The sequence below is a fragment of the Jaculus jaculus genome, chromosome 8, assembly GCF_020740685.1.
Source record: "Jaculus jaculus isolate mJacJac1 chromosome 8, mJacJac1.mat.Y.cur, whole genome shotgun sequence".
NCBI lineage: Eukaryota > Metazoa > Chordata > Mammalia > Rodentia > Dipodidae > Jaculus > Jaculus jaculus.
This window is the reverse complement of record NC_059109.1, coordinates 9,556,552-9,575,529: the sequence shown is the minus strand read 5'-3', so window position 1 is coordinate 9,575,529 and position 18,978 is coordinate 9,556,552. Positions and strand designations below refer to the sequence as shown.

The 18,978-nt window shown below is 49.3% G+C and overlaps 1 protein-coding gene across 1 annotated transcript; it reads left to right on the top strand.

Annotated features, from left to right (window-relative positions):
* Positions 1-1,809: 1,809 nt before the first annotated feature.
* Treml4 (triggering receptor expressed on myeloid cells like 4) lies at positions 1,810-18,596 on the top strand. Its single transcript, XM_045156132.1, has 6 exons — positions 1,810-2,060; positions 2,303-2,623; positions 3,933-4,008; positions 8,814-8,938; positions 13,387-13,445; positions 18,032-18,596. Exons 1-6 carry the CDS (start codon positions 2,003-2,005, stop codon positions 18,305-18,307), a joined length of 915 nt encoding a protein of 304 aa, XP_045012067.1. The 5' UTR covers positions 1,810-2,002; the 3' UTR covers positions 18,308-18,596.
* The last annotated feature ends 382 nt before the right edge of the window (positions 18,597-18,978 follow it).

Sequence of the window (18,978 nt, the reverse complement as noted above, 5' to 3'; positions counted from 1 at the left end):
CTAAAAGCCTGCCGGCTCGGGAACTCCCCACTGGGGACACGGGCTGCTGGAGGACGCTGTAGGCATCTGTGTGTCCCATTTCCCCAGCTCCTATGGACCTGGATGGCCTCTGGGCCAGGCTGTCTTTCCTTCCCCTTCTCACCCTTCTTCCTGGAGCTCTGAAGGTCCCAGCTCTGCAACAGGCCTAGGTCAGGAAGGGCAGGGCCAATGCAATAAATTCTCCTGAGCTCCAGGCTATACAGACACCATCCCCCCAACACACACACGCACGCGCGCGCACACACACACACACACACACACACTTCAATGGGCTATCTTGGCCAGAAAGAATGTATGAAGTAGCTCTGGCGATCAGAGTTACACACAGTTGCCCTGAATGACTCTTTCTCTGGCCAAAGATGTGCGCTGCTGGCTCCCCTCCCAGACTCACGGCTTTCTTGTCCCGTGTCTTGGTTAGTGAGGCAGAAGTCTCCTTAGCCAGCTGATGGGCTGCCTCAGCTGTTAAGGGCCACCTTGCTCAAGTAAGACCGCACCCCAGGACACCCTGCCTCCCTACCGACTGATCAACACCAGGATCTAAATGCCTGGCGCCTCTCTGTGCACCTAGTGAAGTCCTGAGGACTTACCCTGCCTCCAGGCCTCCTCCCAAGGAGCCCCGATAACACCCGTTTCTACGACCCTCATCTGCTTCCTGCTCATCTCGTCCCCAGAGCCCTTCACCCTTCCTGTGCCGGTCCACACTAGCCCCTTTCCCTTGGTGCTGGCCTGCCACACTGTGTTGTGATTTAACTGATGTTTTTCTTTTTTTTAAAAAAAAATATTCATTTTAGAGCCAGGCGTGGTAGCGCACACCTTTAATTCCAGCATTCAGGAGGCAAAGGTAGGAGGATCACCGTGAGTTCGAGGCCACCCTGAGACTCCACAGTGAATTCCAGGTCAGCCTGGGTTAGAGCGAGACCCTACCTTGAAAAACAGCAACAACAACAAAAATATTTATTTTACTTTTATTTATTTGAGAGAGAGAAAGAAGCAGAGAGAAAGCAAGAGAGAATGGGCACACCAACCACTAGCCACTGCAAATGAACTCCAGATGCGTGCGCCCCCTTGTACATCTGGCTTATGTGGATCCTGGGGAATGGAAGCTGGGTCCTTAGGCTTTGCAGGCAAGCACCTTAATGGCCAAGCCATCTCTCCAGCCCTTCCTTTTTTCTTTATTGTTCATCCATAGAGCATGAATGCTCTGTGATAATTGCTCCTCCACAGCGCATGTAATGACAGTTATCTGAAATGTGCTTAAAGAATGCTGGAAGCTAGATGTGTGGGGGTGACATCGATGCGGGGGGCTCCCCTGACTCCTGCCCCTTTCTCTCCCCTCCTTCTGGAATCTTCCTTCATCCCCACCTTTGCTCTCTCCCACCTTTGCCAGGGACCTCTGGACTCCTCCTCTGGTTAGAATGAATGCCCCACCTGTCCACATGGAACTTTCTAGTTCTCAGGCAGGATGGACATCAGGGTTCTGACGCCCCCTCCCCACCTCTCTGGGAACCAGTGGGGCTTCCAAAAGCACCCCTAGTTCTGTCACCCATTTTTGGCTAGTGCCTTACTTGAGTGTGGAGAAGAAATGCGGGGCTGAGGAGGAAGTGGACGGGTCGAGGGGGAGGAGGGGAAGTGAGCCCGCTCTTACTTCATCATGGTTTCCTCTGGGCTTTCTCGGCTTTCCTCACATCCAGTGAAGAGAGGAAACAGCCTGGAGGAGCCTGCACAGTCCCCTGGAGCCTCCGATCGGAGAGGCCCGGGTAGGGAGCCTGTAGCTGGAGGGTGCGCGCAGGCCGCGACCTCGGCATCCAGCTGACACACGGGGCCTCTGCCTTTCCCGGCCACTCATCCAGCCCCGGCTGTGTGGCTCAAGATCCTTCCCAGCTCTGAACCCCTCTCCTCAGGGCACCCCTGGCTCCTTGCCTCACCGCCCCCCCCAACTCCATCCAGCTCAAGAAGAGGAGCCATGGCCGGGAAGGCCACAAACCTGCTGGCCTTCGTTGCACTGGAGATGCTAGCTGCAGGTGAGGACAAGGCACAAGGGCTAAGGAAGCAGCCGGGGGTGTGGGGAGAGAGGATTCAGAGCTGAAGTGGGGACTCCCTGGAGGGGAGGGTGGGGAGCAGGGGGGTGTTGTGGTCAGAGATTGGCTCGGGGGCACACCCGCAGCTTGGGCACCAAAGGGGTCACTTCCAGAGGCCAGAACCCTCGCGTCCCAGTGCCGCCCTGGCACCTGGGAGATTCGCTGACCTGAGGGTGTATTCTCAGGCTGCTGGGCACAGAGAACGAAGGTGCTGAGAGCCCTGGAGGGCCGGTCCATTTCCACGACATGCTCGTACGCACCCACCCAAGTCAGAATGGTGAAAAGCTGGTGCGTGAAAATTTCAGGCCAATACTGCGACATCTTGGTGAACAGTCTCGGTACTCGTTGGCCACGGTTCACCCTCCAGGATTATCCCAAGCAGAACTTCTTTAACGTCACCATGACCGCACTCAGAGAGCAGGACACGGGATTCTACCACTGCGGAGTCTCTGAAGTTCGCAGTGTTATCCTCATTCTCCAAACCTTTCAGCTGCTGGTGGCAAAGGGTGAGCTCTCCCCCTTCTATGTGGGTCTCAGCCGTTCTGAATCGCAAGGTAGCGGGGCTAGAGCGTACCCTAAAAACCGTGACCTAACTGGGCACAGGGATGGAAAGCCCCCGGCCCAAAGTCATCCGTCAGTCAAGGAGAGAATCAGTGAGAGACCCTCCAGGCCTGCTGGCTCCACATTACATAGGTCTCTCTTGACACTTTTATTTTATTGATTTGCAAGGGGAGAGAGAGGCAGAAAGAGAGAGGGGGAGGAGGGAGATGGGCATACCAGGGCCTCCTTCTGCTGCAAAAGAACTCCAGACCCATGGACTAGTTTGTGTATCTGACCGTTCGTGGATACTGGGGAACTGACCTCTGGCCAGCAGACTTTGCATGCAAGCACCTTTAACCACTGAGCCGTCTCTCTAACCCTCTCTTGAAAAAAACTTATTTATTTACTTGAGAGAGAGAGAAAGAGGGAGAGATAGAGGGAGAGAATGGGCACGCCGGGGCCTCCAGCCACTGTAAATGAACTCCAGATGCGTACACTACCATGTGCATCTGGATTACATGGATCCTGGAGAATCGAACCAGGATCCATTGGCTTTGCAGGCAAACGCCTTAATCACTAAGCCATCTGTCCATCCCCTCTCTCTTTTTTTGAGACAAGTCCAACAGACTGACTTTTATTTAATGAGAGCGAGCGAGAGCAAGAGCGAAAGCTAGAAAGAGGGAGACCCTAGCCGGGCATGGTGGTGCACGCCTTTAATGCCAGCACTCAAGAGGCAGAGGTAGAAGGATCACCATGAGTTCAAAGCCAGCCTGGTGCTACAGAGCGATTTCCAGGTGAGCCTGGGCTAGCGTGAGACCCTACTCCCACAAAAATCAAAAAAACCCTAAAAACAAAACGAGAAGAAAAGCATACGTGAGTAGATGACAGTTGTGGTTGTTCTTCGGTCTCCCCACAGACACATGTGCACACCCAATCTCTCTCTCTCTCTCACACACACACATGCATCCGCATGCACACCACACACATGCACTGAAAATTTAACACGTGTTCAGAAATGGCCCCTAGAATATAGTCGGCATCCCGAGGACAGTGTAAGAATCTCGTCTAGAGCCCGCTGCCCCGTGGCATTTCCCCGCGAGCGAAGCCCGGCTCTGTTCAGCGCCACATCCCCGCTCCCTGTAGGAACGTGACACGTCTGAGTTCCTCGTTCTGCTAGGCTGCCCCTTGTGGACTCCTAGAAGCAGGCCCAGAGGAGAGAACCCCGGGGTGTGGCGCACACAGACGGGGTGCTGCTCTCACTGTTGTCTCTTACAGCCTCAACCCCCACCACCACCAGCAGTGCCAGGCTGACGACCACTGGAGCCTCTGGCACCAGCCTTGTGATTGACAGGTACGGCCAGCTGCCAGCTCCCCTCCCCCGCCCCCTCAGCCCTCCATTCCTCCCCATTCGCTGTTCAGCGTATGTGGGCCTCAAGCTGTCTTACCTGCAAAATGGGACTGTGATAACAACTCCACATCAAGATTTGTAGGGTTTTTTTTTTAATTAATTAATTATATTTATTTATTTGACAGAGAAACAGGGAGAGAGAGAGAGAGGGAAAGAGGGAGTGAGAATGGACACGCCAGGGCTTCCAGCCACTGCAAATGAACTCTAGATGCAGGCGCCACCTTGTGCATCTGCCTAATGTGGGTCCTGGGGAATCGAACCTGGGCCCTTTGGCTTTGCAGGCAAACGCCTTAACCACTAAGCCATCAGGGTTATTTTTTAAGTTTTATATATCAACAATTTTTATACATGCATATAATGTATTTTTATCATATTCACTTTCCATTATTTTCTCCTGTCTCCCTCCTGCTGAAACCCTTCTTCTTCCTAACTAGCCCCACTTTTGCTTTGATGTCTTTTTTAAAGTATTTTTATTTATTTATTTATTTATTTATTTATTTATTTATTTGAGAGCAACAGACACAGAGAGAAAGACAGATAGAGGGAGAGAGAGAGCATGGGTGCGCCAGGGCTTCCAGCCTCTGCAAATGAACTACAGACGCGTGCGCCCCCTTGTGCATCTGGCTAACGTGGGACTTGGGGAACCGAGCCTCGAACTGGGGTCCTTAGACTTCACAGGCAAGCGCTTAACCGCTAAGCCATCTCTCCAGCCCTGATGTCTGTTTTTTTGTTTGTTTGCTTGTTTTTTTATTAACATTTTCCATGATTATAAAATATATCCCATGGTAATTCCCTCCCTCTCCACCCCCACACTTTCCCATTTGAAATTCCATTCTCCATCATATTACCTCCCCATTACAATCATTGTAATTACATATATACAATATCAACCTATTAAGTACCCTCCTCCCTTCCTTTCTCTACCCTTTATGTCTACTTTTTAACTTACTGGCCTCTGCTACTAAGTATTTTCATTCTCACGCAGAAGCCCAGTCTGATGTCTTTTTTAAATAATATTTTTAGCCAGGTGTGGTGGTGCATGCCCTATATCCCAGCACTCGGGAGGCAGAGGTAGGAAGATCACTGTGAGTTTGAGGCCACTCTGAGACTACACAGTGAATTCCAGGTCAGCCTGGGCTACAGTGAAACCCTACCTTGAAAACCATATATATATATATATGGTGCTGCAGAGATGGCTCAGCAGTTAAAGGTGCTTGTAGGACCTGACAGCATGGGTTCAGTTCCCCAGTAGCCATGTGAAGCCACATGCACAAAGTGGTGCATGTATCTGAAGTTTCTTTGCAGTGGCTGGAGGCCCTGGCACACCCATTCCTGCCCCTCTGTCATTATTTTTTCCTCTGCTTGCACATAGATAAATGAAATTAAAAAAAAATTGGTTATTGAAAAGTATTCAAAAATTTGGTTATTCGAGGTAGGGTCTCACTCTATCCCAGGCACCTGGAATCCACTATGTAGTCTCAGGGTGGCCTTGAACTCCCAGCAATCCGAACCTTTGCCTACAGAATGCTGGAATTAAAGGCACCACCATACCTGGCTAAAAGTTTTTTTAGATTTACTTTTAAAACATTTGTTATTTATGAGAGAGAGTATGGGCATGCCAGGGCCTCTCACCACTGCACACAAACTCCAGATGTAAGCAGCACCCTACGCATCTGGTATGTGGGGACTGGGGAATTGAACCGATCATGGCCGACTTTGCAAGCAAGCACGTTTAACCAATGAGCCATCTCTCCAGTCCCCGCCCCATATTTTTACTTATGTATTAGCAAGAAGGGAGACAGAGAGACCATGGGCACACCAGGCCCTCTTGCTGCTGCAACAAACTCCAGATGCATGGGCCACTTGCTGCATCTGGCTTTAAATGGAAATGGGTATCAGGGAATTGAGGCTGGGCAGTCAAGCCTTTGCAAGCAAGCACCTTTAACTGCTGAGCCACCATCCCAGCCCTGATACCTCTCTCTGTCTCTGTGTGTGTGTCTAGGTTTAGCATTGCTTACATGAACATGGGTGAGAATGTTATTTACTGACACATGGCAACTTTTCTAGAACCTTCACCACTGAAGAAAACGTTTCTCCTACCCTTAGAAAGGTTTGCAATTCTTTCTTTCTTTTTAAATTTTTCTTTCTTTCCTTCTTTTTTTTCTTTTTCTTTTTTATAGAGGTAGGGTCTCACTCTAGCTCAGGCTGACCCTGGAATTCACTGTGTAGTCTCAGGGTGGCCTCGAACTCACAGTGATCCTCCTACCTCTGCCAGCTAAGGTTTGTAATTCTTTATTTATTTGATAGAGAAAGAGGGAGGGAGGGAGAGAGAGAGAGACAATGGGCACATTAGGGCCTCCAGCCACTGCATATGAACTCCAGATGCGTGCACCCCCTTGTGCATCTGGCTAACGTGGGTACTGGGGGAATTGAACCCAGGTCCTTTGGCTTTGCAGGCAAATGCCTTAACCACTAAGCCATCCCTCCAGTCTTTTTTCTTTTAATTTATTTAAGGCTTGTAATTTTTTTTTTTTTTTGAGGTAGGGTTTCGCGCCAGCCCAGGCTAACCCGGAATTCACTATGTAGTCTCAGGGTGGCCTTGAAGTCACGGCGATCCTCCTACCTCTGCCTCCCAAGTGCTGGGATTAAAGGTGTGTGCCACCATGGCCGGCTCCTTAAGGTCTGTAATACTTGATGCATTGTGGCATTTTAGCAAACAGACTCAGACTGAGCCCAACACCTTGTCAATGCTAGGCAAGTGCTCTACAATCTAGCTTCATACGGGCCCTCCTCTTATGTGAGCCAGGACCCTGCTAACTTACTCAGGTGAGCCGTGGGCCCACATTGCTGCCCAAGCAGCCCTCTGACCCTCCTGCCTCAGCTTCATGGGCAGCTGGGATGACAGGCCTGTGCCACCAGGACTGGCTCTTGGCATTTGTGGGGTTTTGTTTTTGTTTTTCATTTTTCATTTTTTTATTTTAGAGAGAGAGAGACAGAGAGAGGGAGAGAATTGGCATGCCAGGGCCTCAGCCACTGCAATCAAACTCCAGATGATTGCACTACCTAGTGGACATGTGCAACCTTAGCTGTTAAGGCATTTGCCTGCAAAGCCAAAGGACCTCTGTTCGATTCCCCAGGACTCACGTAAGCCAGATGCACAAGGGGGCGCACGCATCTGGAGTTCGTTTGCAGTGGCTGGATGCCCTGGTGTGCCCATTCTCTTTCTCTCTCTCTCTCTCTCTCTCTGCATCTTTCTCTCTCAAATAAATAAATAAAACAAATTAAATCAAGGCTGGAGAGATGGATCAGTTGGCAAAGTGCTCACCTTCCTTGCAAGCACAAGGATCTGAACTCCGCCCCTGCATTCATGGGTTTTTTGTTGTTTTTCGAGGCAGGGTCTCACTCTAGCCCAGGCTGACCTGGAACTCACTCTGCAGTCCCAGAGTGGCCTCACAGGGACCCTCCTACCTCTGCTGGAGTGCTGGGAGTAAAGGAGTGTGCCACCACACCCAGCTAATATCCATGCTTTAAAAAGCCCACGGGACACTTAAAATCCTAGCCCTGAGGAGGCGGAAGCAGGAGGATCCTGGGAGCTTCCTGGCAGCCAGTCTAGCCCAGTAGGGGAGTTCCTAGAGACTGCGAAAGCCAGCCTCGAACAGTGACAACAACAACAGCAAAAGGACTCTTGAGAGTGTCTTCTGGCCCTGACAGTGCCGCCCCAACTTGTGCATGAGCACCGCACACACACACATACAAACACACACACACACACACACACACACACACACAGAGCCAAAAACCATCCGGGGACGATCAACCGGGCTGAGAGATGGCCCTAAAAATGTTCCTTTCTCTTTTTTATTTTTTTAAATCTTATTTTAATTTATTATTAATATTTTGTTTTTTCAAAGTGCCATCTTGCTGTAGCCCAGGCTGACCTAGAATTCATTATGTAGTGTTAGGCTAACCTTGAACTCACAGTGATCCCCCCCCCCCCACCTCTGCCTCCCAAAGTGCCAGGATTAAAGGCAGGCACCACCATGCTTGGCTCCCTTTCTCTTTTCAAAAGAGATTTTTATTGGTTTTTGAGAGAGAGAGAGAGGGAGAGAGAGAAAGGGAGGAGAATGCCAGGGCTCCTTGCTACTGCAAACAAACTCCAGACACATTCACCACTTTGTGGATTTGGCTTTACGTGGTTATACTAGGGCATCAAATCCAGTCAAAGCAGGCTTTGCAAACAAATGCCTTTAACCAGTGAGCAATCCCCTAGCCCCCTAAAATATTGCCTTTCTCTTTCTAACCTTGCCACCCTAACAAGGAGTAGAGCAGGGGACTGCTCCAGGCCTGAGTGTCTCCCTTCAGGCTGTCCCCTTTGACCCAAGGCAGGACGTATTGGAAGGTGCTAAGGAGTTTGTCGGGTGGCCTTGGGCACTCTGAGATCTGACTGCCCCTCACCGAGAAGGTTGGAGGTGAAGTTCAAGGGGACAAGGAAGGGAAGGCGGCTGGGACAGATGAGTGCAGAAGACATTCTTATAGCTCCCCAAAGCAAAGTTCGACAAAGAAAGCAACAAATCCTTAGGACATCACCAGCCCTTGCCCCTTTATGAAGACCTTGTGCCCACCAGGGCTCAGAAGAGCAAGAGGGATGCCAGGAAGAGGCAGACACGGAGGAGGGCCTGTGCTGACCACGGGCATGAGGGGAGGTAGTCGTTCTGACTGTTCTTCCCTGGCTGATCTCGGTCCTGCAGCTCTTCGGACAACAGGACGTGGAAGTTCATCGTGGCTGGTGTGACGGTGGCTGTCTTGCTCCTGCTGGGACTTGCCATCCTTGTGGCCCTGTACCTCAGGAAAGTGAGAGGAAGAGCGGAGAAAGGTGAGCCTGCGTCATACATTTCACCAACAAGGAAACTGAGGCCTGAGAGCTGAAGTGCCCAAGTGGTTACTCTCCAGAAATCTGCACGTCCCAAGGGTAGACCAGTTCTCCCTAGGCTCCAAATCAACTCACCCAAAGGTAATCAACTCCATAGCCATTTGCCTAAGATAAGATGAGTTAGGAGCCAGTTTGGGTCATAAATTTCATGAGTGGGACTATAAAAAAATGTTTAATTAATTTGAGAGAGGGAGGGAGAGAGAGAGAGAGAGAGAGAGAGAGAGAATGGGCATGCCAGGGTCTCTAGCCTCTGCAAATGAACTCCAGATGCATGAGCCATCTTGTGCTTCTGGCTTATGTGGATACCAGGGAATTGAACCTGGGTCCTTAGCCTTTGCAGGCAAGTGCTTTAACTGCTAAGCTGTCTCTCCAGCCCAGGACTTTTTAAAAACATGTCTATGTGATGGAGCTTCCTGGTGAATTGCATTGACTTGCATGTTGCTATCATTAAAAATTTTTTTTTCCTTGGCATAGAGGAGGAGAAGGAGAGGTATAGTTAAAGAATGCAATGTGGGGCTGGAGAGATGGCTTAGCGGTTAAGCGCTTGCCTGTGAAGCCTAAGGACCCCGGTTCCAGGCTCGGTTCCCCAGGACCCACGTTAGCCAGGTGCCCAAGGGGGCGCACACGTCTGGAATTCATCTGCAGTGGCTGGAAGCCCTGGCGCGCCCATTCTCTCTCTCTCCCTCTGCCTCTTTCTCTCTCTGTCTGTTGCTCTCAAATAAATAAATAAAAATAGACAACAACAACAGCAATAAAAAAAAAAAAGAACGCAATGTAGCGGATATACAGGATGATAAGGTCAAAGGATCGAATGTACTGTACATGTAAGAGATTGACAGACCTCACTTTACAAGCCAATTGAGAGTCCTTTATTAAGCCGGCAACCGAGAGAGGCTAATGCCCGTAGAATTCTCAAGGAAGAAGCTCAGGGGTATAGCGTTTTTAAAAGCAAAATCCGTAGTGATGTCGAAGCCCGATGAAGGTTCGGGTACCCTTGCACACAGCAGTGATTTTGAGCATACATCTGGGCCACAGTCAGGGTCGTGGGAAGTCCCGAACGAGCTGCCAATGGGATGTGAGAGCTGGGGGGCGGGAGGGGGGAAGCAGGGTTAGTGAGTGAAAAGCACTATTCAGTCACAGAATGCAGTCAGGACTAGGTCAGGACAAGATGGCGTTACCTTCGCTATTTCGGTACTATGTGAGGTCTGTGGGGAATAATGATAATCCCACTTAACTTGACTTCTTTTCCCTTTCTTTTATCGGTTTATCAGCTTTGCCACCACATACCCCGAGGTGGTTTTCCTAGACAACAAGATTCGGATGGATGAGTGGGTCAGAGTTCTGCTAGGCTCCATGAATATTCATTTTTCAAGCTCTAAAACTCCTAAGAGGACTGGGGAGGTAGCTCAGTCAGTGAAGTGCTTGCCTCCCAAGCATGAGGACCTGAGTTCCATCCCCAGAGCCCATGTTAAAGAAAAAAAATAATAATCTGGGCATGGTGGTGTGTGCTTGAAACCCCACCCTGGGGAAGCAGAGAGAGGTGGGTCCCTGGGACTCCCTAGCCAGACAGTCTAGCCTTATTGTGAGCTCCAGGCCAATGAGAGCCACTGCCTTGGAAAAGGATGGGGCTGGAGAGATGGCTCAGCAGTTAAGGCACCTGCCCTCAAAGCCTAAGGACCCAGGTTTGATTCCCCAGTACCCACATAAAGCCAGATGAACAAGGTAGTTGGTACCTGTGTCTGGAGGTTGTTTGCAGAGGCCATTCTTTACCTGCTTCTTTCTTGCTCTCACAAATAAATAAACAAACAGCCCCAAAAGATGATGGTGTGCCTAGAATGACTCCCGAGGTTGTCCTCTGGCCTACACAAAAATGCATATATACATGCTAGACCGTGTAGGGTCATGTTAAGAGTCCCCCCACACACACCCCCTCTAGCCGGGCGTGGTGGCACACACCTTTAATCCCAGCACCTGGGAGGCAGAGGTAGGAGGATCTCTGTGACTTCAAGGCCACCCTGAGGCTACAGAGTGAATTCCAGGTCATCCTGGGCTAGAGGAGACCCTACCTCAAAAACAAAAACAAAAACAAAAAAACAACAAAAAACAGTCCCTCTGCTGTCTGAGACCAAGGCCAGGCAGAAAAACTCAGATCACTGAGTTATAGTTTTACTCTCTCTTAATTTTGAGGTGGGGGGGGATGGGCATCCCAGGGCCTTCAGCTGCTGAAAATGAATTCCAGGAGTGTGTGTGTGTGTGTGCACGCGCGCGTCACTGTGTGTCTGGCTAACGTTGGCTCTGGAGGTTCGAACATGAGTTCTTAGGCTTTGCAGGTAAGCGCCTTAACCATTGAGCAATCTCTCCAGCCCAGCTTTACTCTCTTTTTAAAAAATATTTTATTTATTTGGGTGTGTGAGAGAGACAGAGAGAGAGAATGAGAATGGCCACGACAGGGCCCCTAGCCACTGCAAACAAACTCCAAATCAAACCTGGGTCTTTCGGCTTCACAGGCAAGCACCGAGCTTTCCTTTCTTGTCTAGTATGTTTCTGCAGCAGGAGAACATAGGGGGCAGAAGACACCCCCCACCTTGGAGACCTTAAAGGACCAGACGCCTTCTTCATCTCCACTGTCTGCATGGCTCCTAGCACAAGGAGCAGAACGTTCCCATTGCCCCAGAGACTTAGGGAAAAGGGCCAGTTCGCTGTATTTTTCTGATTTCTGGAGGCTCCCACCCCACTATGTCACATTGGCACAGTGTTTCCAACATTTTAAATAATAAAAATCCAATTCCTTTTTGGTTTTTGAGGTTAGGGTCTCACTGTAACCCAGTCTGACCTGAAACTCACTCTGTAGTGCCAGTCTGGCCTCAAACTCACAACGATCCCTCCACCTCTTGCCTCCCAAGAACTGGGGTTACAGGTGTGCGCCACCATGCCCTGCCAAAGCTCCAGTTCTAAAAGGGCAGTTTGTCTCAGCTCCTCAGTAGTGGAGCAGGCTCCTCTCCCTTCCGCCCTGATTCCAAATCAATGCACAAGTGCCTGCACGTACACATGTCCTCACACGCACAAACCCTAAGGGAGGAAAAGATTTAAACAAAACGATTTACGTGTCTTTCAAACTGAAAAAAATCAGTTTGGTGTGTCACAAGGGCATTTTTATAAAATATCACACAACATCAAAATGCCCAAATTTTATGCAGGTTTGCTCGTTACACACTTACGCAAGTGTGTGTGTGTGTGTGTGTGTGTGTGTGTGTGTGTGTGTTGTGAGCATGAGCGGGCATGTTCATAGGGCAAACTGTGTTCCACACTGGGAATTCCTGGCTCCAAAACCTAGAAAGAAAAAGAAAAAAAAAAGGCCCATAAATATAGCAGAGGGGGCTGGAGAGATTGCTTAGTGGTTAAGGCGATGGCTTGCAAAGCCAAAGGACCCAAGTTCGATTCCCCAGCACCTACGTAAAGGCAGATGTACAAGGTGGCGCGTGTGTCAGGAGTTTGTTTGCAGTGGCTGGAGGCCCTGGTGCGCCCATTCTCTCTCTCTCAAGTAAATAAATAAATATAAAAAATGGAGGAGGGGGGCTGGAGAGATGGCTTAGTGGTTAAGCGCTTGCCTGAGAAGCCTAAGGACCCCGGTTCGAGGCTCAGTTCCCCAGGTCCCACGTTAGCCAGATGCACAAGGGGGCGCATGCATCTGGAGTTCGTTTGCAGTGGCTGGAAGCCCTGGCGCGCCTGTTCTCAATCTCTCTCTCTCTGTCTCTTTCTCTCTCTCTCTGTCGCTCTCAAATAAATAAATAAAAAATGAACAAAAAAAAATTTAAAAAAAAAAATGGAGGAGGGACTAGCTGGAAAGTAGAAAAGGTGGGATAGGAGCAGGGAAAGAGGCACAAAAGAAGGTAATGAGAGGGCGTCATGATCAAACTACAGTATGTTCGTGTGCCAATGTTCTCAGCCAAAAACTGGAAGCACCTCACTACAGAAAACTCAATCAGCAAATACACTATACTTACCTTTGATGTTCAAATTAGTCATTTTCGGTGACCTGGAGTTGATAATGAAGTTTACTGGGCTTATATAGAGGGACACAGGCAGCCAGGGTGTCTGGCTTCTTGGCACACCCGGACGCTACTTAGGAGTTGGGTGTTTGAGCCGGGCGTGGCGGCACACGCCTTAAACCCCAGCACTCGGGAGGCAGTGGTAGGAGGGTCGCCGTGAGTTCGAGGCCACCCTGAGACGACATAGTGAATTCCAGGTCAGCCTGGATTTAAGTCCTGGCTTTTCCCCTATCGGGTCCCTTCTGCCCAGCCAGGACGACAGCTCTTCCCACCGTCCCCACACGAAGCGGGTCAGGTGGATAGCTAGAGGACTTTCCGCTCATCTTGGCTCTTTCTTGACAGGTATGAATGGATCGCGCCACGTCTATGAGGACGTTGCGGGCCAGGCGGTGGTGAGCACTGTGAGTAGGCACGACTCTGCCCCGGCAGAGAGAGCCACGCTTTCCTGGACACCTTTGGCTTTGCTGGGTGCCTGAACTTCAACATCCTGACTTGTGTCCAGTTTCTGTTTAGTTCAGTCATGAGTGACACACTCATGACAGCTCATGTCCTCATGACCTGTGTGGACACTTCCTTTCCTCACGGTTCCCATCTCAAATCCAAGAGAGGAAGGGGGAGGGGCAGAGAGTCGGCAGTTGCAGCTGTTGACCTTTACCCCCCCCCCAAGAGCTTTTTCTACCTCTTAAGTCCCCAGCCAGCCTTCAGATTAACTACCACGACCACTGGTCCAATCACTATGGGACAAACACATGGTAAACTGTAGTACCCCAGGACACCCTCTTAGCAGGGTTTAAGGACTGGGCACTTTCCTTTGGGGAGGTCTGTCCAGCTCACAGATCTATGACACTCCTGTGATCACAGGCTGGAGAGATGGCTTAGCGGTTAAGGTGCTTGCCTGCAAAGAATAAGGACCCAGGTTTGATTCCCCAAGACCCATGTAAGCCACCCAGAAGGTGGTGCGTATGTCTGGAGTTTGTTTGCAGCGGCTGGAAGCCCTGGCACACCCATTCTCCCTCTCTCTCTCTTTCCCTCCCTCTCTCCTTCCCTCTTTTTCTCTCTCTCAAATAAGTAAAATAAAATAGTTCAATCCTCCATGTAAGGCTAGAATCGATTCCACAAATAACATTCTTTTTTAAACTATTTTATTTTTATTATTTATTTGACAGGGTGAGAGAGAGAGAGAATGGATTCACCAGGACCTCTACCCACTGCAAACAAACTCCAGATGCTTGTGTCCCCTTGTGCATCTGGCCCCACAAATAACAATCTTTTTTAAAGAAAAAATATTTTTATTTTATTTTTTAAAATTTTTATTAGCATTTTCCATGATTATAAAAAAATCCCATGGTAATTCCCTCCCCCCCCCACTTTCCCCTTTGAAATTCCATTCTCCATCATATTACCTCCCCATCTCAATCATTGTATTTTTATTTTTATTTATTGATTTATTTGACAGAGAAAGAGGGAAAGAGAGAGAGAGAATGGGCGTACCAGGAACTCCAGCCACTGCAAAAGAACTCCAGACATGTGTGTCCCCTTGTGCATCTGGCTAATGTGGGTCCTGGGGAATTGAACCTGGGTCCTTTGGCCTTGCAGGCAAACACCTTAACTGCTAAGCCATCCCTCCAGCCCAAACAAATAACATTCTTAATAGATCCTCTTCTATCTCAGTCCTACTCAGACTTGGCAGGCACTTGAAGAGCTTGTTAAAGGTTTCTTGATGGGCATGGTGGCACACACCTACAACCTCAGCACTTGGACGGTAGAGGCAAAAGGATATATAGTGAATATTTTATTGGCCAAATAGTGAATTTGAGGGCGGCCTGGATCTCAAACACCATCCCCTCTCTCCATAGGGAAAACAACATCAAGGGGTGGAGGGATGGCTTGCTGGTTAAGGCTCTTGCCTGAAAAGCCAAAGGGCCCAGGTTCAATTCCACAGTGCTCACATAAGCCAGATGCACAAGAGAGTGCATGTGTCTGGAGTTTGTTTACAGTGGTAGAGGCACTGGTGTGCCCATTCTCTCTCTCTCTCTATCTATCTACCTACCTTTCTCTCTCAAATAAATAAATAAAAACAAAATATTTTTTAAAAAAAAGCCGGGTGTGGTGGCACACGCCTTTAATCCCAGCACGTGGGAGCAGAGGTAGGAGGATCGCCATGAGTTCGAGGCCACCCTGAGACTACAGAGTGAATTTCAGGTCAGCCTGGGCTAGAGCGAGACTCTACCTAGAAAAACAAAAAACCCAACAACATCAAACCAGTTTCTTGACACTTATGGGTGCAGGCTGGGGAACCTAACACTTGGGAGGTTAAAGCAAGAAGACCCTACATTTCAAGCCAGCTTTGGCTACACAGTGAGATCCTGTCTCACAAACAAGCAAGGGCTGGGGCAAGTAACTCAGTGGCAGAGCATTTACGTGACATGGGCTTAGCCCTAGCACCTAGCCCCAGTCCTGAAAAACAACACCAAAGGAGTTTCTGGGGCTGGGGAGATGGCTTAGCGGTTAAGGCACTTTGCCTGCAAAGCCTATGGCCTCACGTTCGAGTCTCCAGGTCCTATGTAAGCCAGGTGCACAGTGACGCAAGCATACACGGCTGCAATGCACACAAGGGGGCACACGTGTCTGGAGTTTGATTGCAGTGGCTCAGGCCCTGGCACACCAATTCTCTCTCTCTCTTCCTCTCCCTCTCTCTGTCTCATACAAAAGTAGTTTCTGGGATGGAAAGATGTCTTCAATGGTTAAGGCGCTTGGCTGCAAAGCTTGAGAACCCACAGAAAGCCAGGTGCACAAAGTGGTGCGTGCATCTGGACTTCATTTGCAGTGGCTACGGGCCTGACATGTTCATTCTCCTCTCTTTCTGCCCCTCTCTCTCTCTGCTTGCAAATACACACACACACACACACACACACACACACACACACACACACATACACATATACACATACATATTAAGTAAGCCGTTTCTTGGGCTCCACTCCAGGAGTATTTGCTTGGATATGAGGTAGAGCTTGAGTCTCCTTTGTATGGGCCCCCAGGGAAGCCAGCTCAGCCAGGATGTTTCCCATCCACATCTGCTCCATCGCTCTGCAGGCCCAGCGTTGGGTGGCACATCCTTCTCCTGCCCCTGACGTCACTTAGGTTTGAGAGTTTAAGAGAAAGGGATGGGGGGGGAGGGAGCAAAGTCAGACCATCCTTAAGGCCAGCTTCCATCTATCATAGGGTTGCTGATTTTGAGAGCAACAGTCTTTCTCGGCTCCGAATGGGCTTACCCTAGGAGTTAGAGCGCTGGACAGTCAATGATCCCTTAAGTTTCCCAAGGCACTCTGTTGTCTTGAGTCCTGTGAAGAATGATGAATGCAGGCATGGAAGAGGGGTAAGTTGAGCAAGGGGTTATGAGAAAAGAAAGTGAAAGTAGAGCCAAAGAAAATTCCAGAATGGGAGGGGCTTCCCCTGCCCCTTGGCAGCTACGTGACTTGGAGGGGGAGTTGCTGTATACTCGGCAACCTCGAGCCAGGGTAGATTTGATTGGTTGCCTTGAGCGTGGGGGCTCCTGATAGGCTGATGAGTTAGACAAAGGATTGGATACTTGGTATGTGTGGTTTCCTGGTAGCTGGAAAGTGACCCACCAGGCAACCTCCTGGTGAGTAAGCATGAGTCAGGGATTTCTGTCCTTTAGGTGACTCAGCATGGTTCAAGGCCTTTTGGGTTTTATTTCCTGGACTCTGTTCTCTGGACTTATCACTAGCAATACACAAATAATTGTAAAATCTCTGGGTTTGTTGGCTCTGTGAACACGTACAGATAATCTGTTTTTTTTTTTTTTTTTTTTCTGGGCCTATAACCCTGACTAGGTTCCTACAAAACAAGGGTCTTGGCTGGAGAGATTGGCTTAGCAGTTTCCTGCAATGCCTAATGACCGGGGATCTTCCCCAGTCACCACGTAAAGCCATATGTATATTAAGGTGGTGCGTGCATCTGAAGTTTACAGTGGCTAGAGGCTCTGGCACACTCATTTGCTCTCTCTCTCTCTTTTACTCTCTCTCTCTCTCCTCTCTTTTTCTTTGAAAATAAATAAAATAAAAAATAAGGAAAAACACAGGGGTCTATGTTACTACTTGAATTCTTCTCATTAGTGTGAGAATTGAAGACTGAAGGAATGTTTTTGCCCACTCAGGAAGAGCAGAGCCTATATTTTTTAAGAGAGAGTGGTGCATGGGGGGGGGAGGGGGAGGGGGAGGGATTATACCACCAAGAAATTGGTCCAAGGCCTCCTGACATGACCTAAATAGACTTAAAGGCATTACATTTTCTTGGATTTCTGGTTAAAGCAGGTGTTTGAAAAGCCCCAAGGGCGCCCCTGGATAAGGATCATGTGGAAGACTAAAGGGCCTTGTTTATATGTGACAGTGGTCAGTCTGTCTCAGGGCCTGAGACCAGGGGAAGCTAAGTGTGTTCTTATCCTGCTTACAGCCTTCTCTGTTTGGGATTTTGCCATCTGGAAGGGCTGTTCCCAAGAAGGAGGACTTGATCCTGTCAGAGAGATGTGAAGGGACTAAGACTGTCAGGTCAGGGACTGTGAAGAGAGAGATGGAGGGAAAGAGACTGAGACTGGGTAGGAAGGCTCATTGTAGAAACGCCTGGAAGGTCTGTGTTTCTTTTTTTTTTTTTTCTATTTTAATGAGAGTGGGAGAATTGACACGCCAGGGCCTCCAACCACTGCAGTCAAACTCCAGACGCGTGCACCACGTTGTGCTCATGTGTGACCTTGTGTGCTGTGTCATACTGTGCGTCCGGCTTACATGGGAACCGGAAAGTCCAACATGGGGTCCTTCAGCTTCACAGGCAAGTGCCTTAACCGCTAAGCCATCTCTCTAGCTCAGGTCTGTATTCTAGCACTCACTACCGTTTCTGGGTAGTCCCAGGCCATTGACCATCCCAAGTATGTGCCATTCAACAAACATCTCTCTTCTTTGATCCTCAGGGCTTCCATCAGAAGAAAATCTCTGGTGTGGACACTGGGGCCATCCACTATGCCTCACTCATCCATCTAAACCACCTGGATCTTCAACATTCCATCGACACCAACAATCAGCCCAACCCAAAGCCCACACATGACCCCCTCTTGTCTGTGGAATACGCCAGGATCAATACAAATTCCAGCTCTCCTCCCAAGCTGGCAGCCCCAGAGGCGGAGTGTAGGAATCGAGGGCAGAGCTCGCAGGACAGTGAGCACATGGGTACCAGCTTTGAAGAGTGACTTCGTGTACTAAGGGACCGTGCTTTCTTGCAAGGGAGAAGACGTAGGGAAAGAAAAACTCTTAGGCTGTGACTGAACAGAGAGGGTTCCTGGACCTCTGCTCTCTCCTCTCCCAGGGTCTTGAACCAATGCCACTAGGACAGTCTATGAGAATAACAGCCGGGCCAGGCCTCTGCTTGACCCTATTCTTGCCTCCCTCTGTGACCATCACTTCCTTTCTGACTGGATCTTGAAACCCCTGCTGATTATATAAGTTCCTTAGAACCTCTAAGCCAGCTGAGGAGTTCTGCCCAACCCCCATGTTATGTGAGTTCTTTTTGTTGGAGAGACATGAATGAATGTCTCTTCATCTCAGGTAAGGTGCCCATGATATAGCAAGTCACTATTCTATCAAATTCCAATGTGATGAACCAATGAGTTTGTTGGGATTACTTATACATGTAAGGTTACAGGTGAGGGGTTCACTTTCAGGAGGGTGGAAGACTCAAAGGCACTTGGATCACTGAAAAACATACACCAGCATGGGTGAAAACACAAGTTTTCATTCCTGGAGCTCCCTGCATACTGGTCAGGCAGCGGTTTATTGGAGAGTCTCTTTCCCCTGTAATTATTACTGCTTATATAACCTTACGGAGGGGATTTGCCAGTCTTGTTCCTGAGACTTGTCAGTT